The sequence below is a fragment of the Citrus clementina genome, unplaced genomic scaffold, assembly GCF_000493195.1.
Source record: "Citrus clementina cultivar Clemenules unplaced genomic scaffold, Citrus_clementina_v1.0 scaffold_5, whole genome shotgun sequence".
Classification (NCBI taxonomy): domain Eukaryota; kingdom Viridiplantae; phylum Streptophyta; class Magnoliopsida; order Sapindales; family Rutaceae; genus Citrus; species Citrus x clementina.
Window position 1 is genome coordinate 6,366,730 of NW_006262201.1, and position 4,406 is coordinate 6,371,135.

The following is a 4,406-nucleotide window of genomic DNA, read 5'->3' on the forward strand; positions in this document are numbered from 1 at the left end:
TAATCTGCTAATAATATCTATAAATAAATAATATCAACCAACTTAAATTAATGTTTAATATTCCTACAATAATCTTACTTATAATTACTTATTAAAAATTAAATTATGAAATTAATCCTACAATTAAAATAATACAACAATATTTGTGTAAATTATGAAATTTATGTTACTTTTAAGGTTAATTGATAAATTATCATTTTTTTTTCATTTCATCAAGATCTCCAGTAATATTGTTGCAAGGGTATTATTGTAAAATAAAAGAAAAAGTAAGGGTAAGAGTGTAACATATTTAACAGTAGGATGTCTTGATATACATATATATAGAGAGAGAGAGAGAAAGAGAGAGATTAAGTAGACGCTTAACTCAAAATAAGGGACAAAAAGAGCATTTTCCCTGAAATTTAAGCTACGAGATTGTGCAAAATCTTGAGTACTTTTAAGAAATTATGTGACAACTAAAGGTTTCCAAAACTGATTTTTAATGTAAAAAATTCTAACATATACTTTTATCTTTAGATATGTCTCAAAAATATTATTTTAAATAAATTCACAAAAATTTTTATTCACTGTATAGGGTTAAATTCAACAATTTAAGTAAATATTGTGAAATGTATCCATTAGTGACCGAGTGTTTTCAAGTAATTTTATTAGCTAATCACCCCAATTTAAATTCTCATGATGGTAGAGGTTAAAATATCAATTTGCAATTGGAGAAGAATACCCTTTTACCTTTTTTCCCCACCGGGAGGGGGTTGGGGGGGGGGGGGGGGGGGAGGCACCCATTAGTGAGAAGGTACAAAATTCCATCCCGCTATTTACCTTTAAATATTTAAGTAAATTAAATTATTTTCTCCTATATATTTTAGTCTAACCTTTTTCCGAGTGATGGGAATTATTGTCAATTTATACAAAGTTGCTTGTATTATTTCTATCCGTAGGTTGGGTTAAAGTTGATATGGATGGTGTACAAAATGATAAATTTCACTATTATTTATTCATAAGAACAAAAGCTCAATACAAGTGTTTGGAACAAAGAAAAAGAAATGACATATTAAAATAATTTAAAAATAACGACTAATTATCAGTCTTTCTTAATTAATAATTCAGACAGGACAATCAATCATTTCACTGATTATTTTATTTCCATCATTAATGTTTTATTCTTATCCATAATAGCCATAAATTAACAACAATTGAAAAAAAAAACCATTGAAAGAAACGCTTGGTAGTTTCCAAACCCAATTTATATGTCTAGATCGGGCTGTGCATGCTGCTTCCTTGTCATGGAGAAAACTAAACTGATATGCTTCGTCTTCTCCACAGCTAAATGCTCAGCCACAAGCGTAGCAAAACGAGCAAACAAAGGATCGATTACGGCGTTTCCAAAATGACTTGCAAGCATGGGCTCGGTAACAGCTCTAATAGAATTTGCAACATTTTGTCCGCACCGGTCTTTGTTGAATACAAAACTTTTGTTGTTAACATCGTCACTGGGATCCCAATTCACCTCAAAACTTTCGAACGTGTCAAGATTGAATGAACCTTGCTCCCTGACAATTGACTTGACTTCTTCCTCGTAGGGAAAATAGCAAGGCATATTGAATGAATCCACGTCAGCCTCTTCAACAAGACCCTGAAACTCAAAAATCACAGCTTGTAAGTTGTAACATATACATATATACATATATACATACGTACACACACACACACACATACATATTAAAATGTTAAAGAAGCTAAAGGCTGAGAGAGCCCTGACAGAAGAAACGATAAATCGGTTCAGGTTACTGTATCAATTGATTATTTTTCAATTAACATGGTAACTCTGGTCGGGTATACTATTGTTTCTATCAGTGCTCTATTAAACTTTTCTGTTCAAATATATATCAGCAATCCATATATAAGAGAAAACTTTTAAGTGATGAATAATTAATTTATAGACCTCATTGGCCAGTTGAATGAGAGATTTTGTTAGCAGCTCCCAAAGGCAACAGCAATCTTTGCTCGAGGGATCTGCAATGCTCCTGCCAAGAAAAGTAAGAAACATACGTCCTCCAGAAACAATTTCTTCAGAACGTAAGCTTAAAAATGCTGAGAAATCACGTTGGAACTGCTCCCAAAAAGCTTGACACACACTGGGAGGGCTCGACTTAGTAATGTAAATATCCCTCTTGTTATTCTCAAGATTCTCTGGAACCTACACATAAACACATTTAGTACATATTTAAGTCAATACTGTGACTTAAAAATAAAAATTAAACAAGCACATGAAAGTTAAAAGGTGAAAATAATGCGTACCTTGGAGAGCCAGTGAACACTATACGAAGAATGTATGAAATTTATGCCTCTGCTTGGAAAAAGCCTCTGGTAAAAGGAACCTGGCATTCCTGCTATGAAACAAGGTCCAAATTTGTCTTTTTTGATCCTTTCATAAAAATCAGGAAGAGACTCGAAGATACTGTTGAAATCATTTCCTGGAAGATCATTGAGAAACACTTGAAACTCGGGTAATTTTTTGTTCACTTGATGGTACAGTTTATGAATACTGTCAATAATTTTAGATACAACCAAGAGGGTATTGGGTCCTGAGGAGCAGCCTAAATCAGCAACGTTAAAACAACCAGGAAACGAGGAGCTGAACATATCTTTGATGGTTTCCTCCAGGAATGGCCACGCCTTCGACATCACAGTTCTCTGAGAAAGCAGTAATATAAAAATTAAAGATTAAACGAATTCAAAATAGTTTGTGTCAACAATATAATTAATTACTAATAAGTTCGACAGCAAATGGATACCTGAATGTTGGAGTTTTTCGCATAGCTAGTTTCTCCACCTCCACCATTCATGCAAGGAACATTTACCACAACCATGGCTACTTTCTTAAATTTACTTCTGTGTGCTGGATACGGATCATGCGTTGCACCCCTTAGCCTTTTATAGAGAAAATTGGAAACACGCATAGTTACACCATAAGGTAAGAGACCATAATTTTTTTTCATCAAGTTTTACTGAATTCCTATTAATATCGTCATTTTATTGTCATTAATTAATTTGTATAGATTATGGTTAATGATGTAATGATGATGTTCACCTATAATGTGCTGTACACCTATACAGTAATGCTAATATAGAACTCAAAGAGTCAAAAGTACATTAACATATATTCAACGGTCTAAAATCTTGGTCTTGACATTTCTTATACTCTCATTCCTAACCTTAACCTCAAATTTTTATTCCTATATTTATTTTACATTTAAAAGTAAAATGACAAATTAAATATTAAATAAAAGCTTATTGAGTGATAAAAACAATATAAATAAAATAGTAAAATTAATGTACATCAAACATGTCTTAGTACGGGCTTAATTAATTATACTATGATCATGAAAATTATATTAGTAATTAAGTTAATTACTTCAACAAATATAAGGTCAATTTATAGGCAAAAGAACGAAGATCTATTTAACGACATTAGCTACTCATGCTATCATTATTTTTAAACAAAAAGTAAAGATGTGAGGGACATATAGATCTACATACTGTACATATCAAAATATATATTTTAAAATTATTATTATTATTTCATCTTCTAATAATGGTCTAATTGGTTAATGTTTGCCCATGAAAGCAATCGATCAACAGCTCAACTCCAATAAAATACGCTTGAACATTTTTTTAATATTTAATACTAATAAATAATAATATTATTGCAATCTTCTCCCCCAAAACTATTCTTATTAATTTCATACTATTTTCGACCAATTATCTAGCATAGCTGTAAATATAAATGTATTTTTTATGATGGTTAAAAGTCATCGAAATAATAATTTATTTCTACCACCAGTTTGGTATGCTAAAATTGTTCATAACTCAAATTCTATCACCTGACGAATTATAATGCTCACTTGTGACTACATTAGTATTTGGTAAAAAAAAGATATGGTACTTTCCATTGTCAAAATCTTGCCATTGCAAATAACAATGGCACCAATGCCTATCGCTAAGCGTTTTAAAATTTCACGACTTATTTTCAATCAATTTCGTATTTGGTCAAATTAAACTTCTATTATGAATTGTGAAAAATAGTATGGTCATAAATAATCATGTGTTTCTAACAAATTTAACAAAATTATTGAAAATATTGTTACATTTTCGATAGTAACTTCCTATCATTGAAAATGATATTGGCGCCATGAGTTTCCCCAAATATTAGAGATTAATTATTAAGTTATTTTTTACTGCTGTGTCCCATAAAAAATATGGGACATTCTTTTAGCAATGAATTGATTTTTACGATCGAAAATAATCATATTTTCGATTAAATTTGTCCTGCAGTTAGTAATGTTAGTCGAAAAAGACTATTTTTCTTAGAGTGAACTTAAAAGTTCAGTAATGTTCATAACATT

At 30.7% G+C, this 4,406-nt stretch overlaps 1 protein-coding gene across 1 annotated transcript; it reads right to left on the reverse strand.

The window, feature by feature from the left end:
- Positions 1-1,243: 1,243 nt before the first annotated feature.
- LOC112097830 (benzoate carboxyl methyltransferase-like) lies at positions 1,244-2,873 on the reverse strand. The gene is made up of 4 exons (XM_024183413.1): positions 2,796-2,873; positions 2,299-2,694; positions 1,943-2,197; positions 1,244-1,633 (listed from the first exon to the last, which is right to left on the reverse strand). The coding sequence occupies exons 1-4, from the start codon at positions 2,868-2,870 to the stop codon at positions 1,244-1,246; spliced, it is 1,116 nt and encodes a 371-aa protein (XP_024039181.1). The 5' UTR covers positions 2,871-2,873.
- Positions 2,874-4,406: the final 1,533 nt, after the last annotated feature.

Coding starts and splice junctions, on each gene's coding strand:
- LOC112097830 (XM_024183413.1), bottom strand. CDS start 2,870: ATGGTTGTGGTAAATGTTCCTTGCATGAATGGTGGAGGTGGAGAAACT. Junction 2,695..2,795: donor CGAAAAACTCCAACATTCAG/GTATCCATTTGC, acceptor CTGCTTTCTCAG/AGAACTGTGATGTCGAAGGC. Junction 2,198..2,298: donor GTGTTCACTGGCTCTCCAAG/GTACGCATTATT, acceptor GTTTATGTGTAG/GTTCCAGAGAATCTTGAGAA.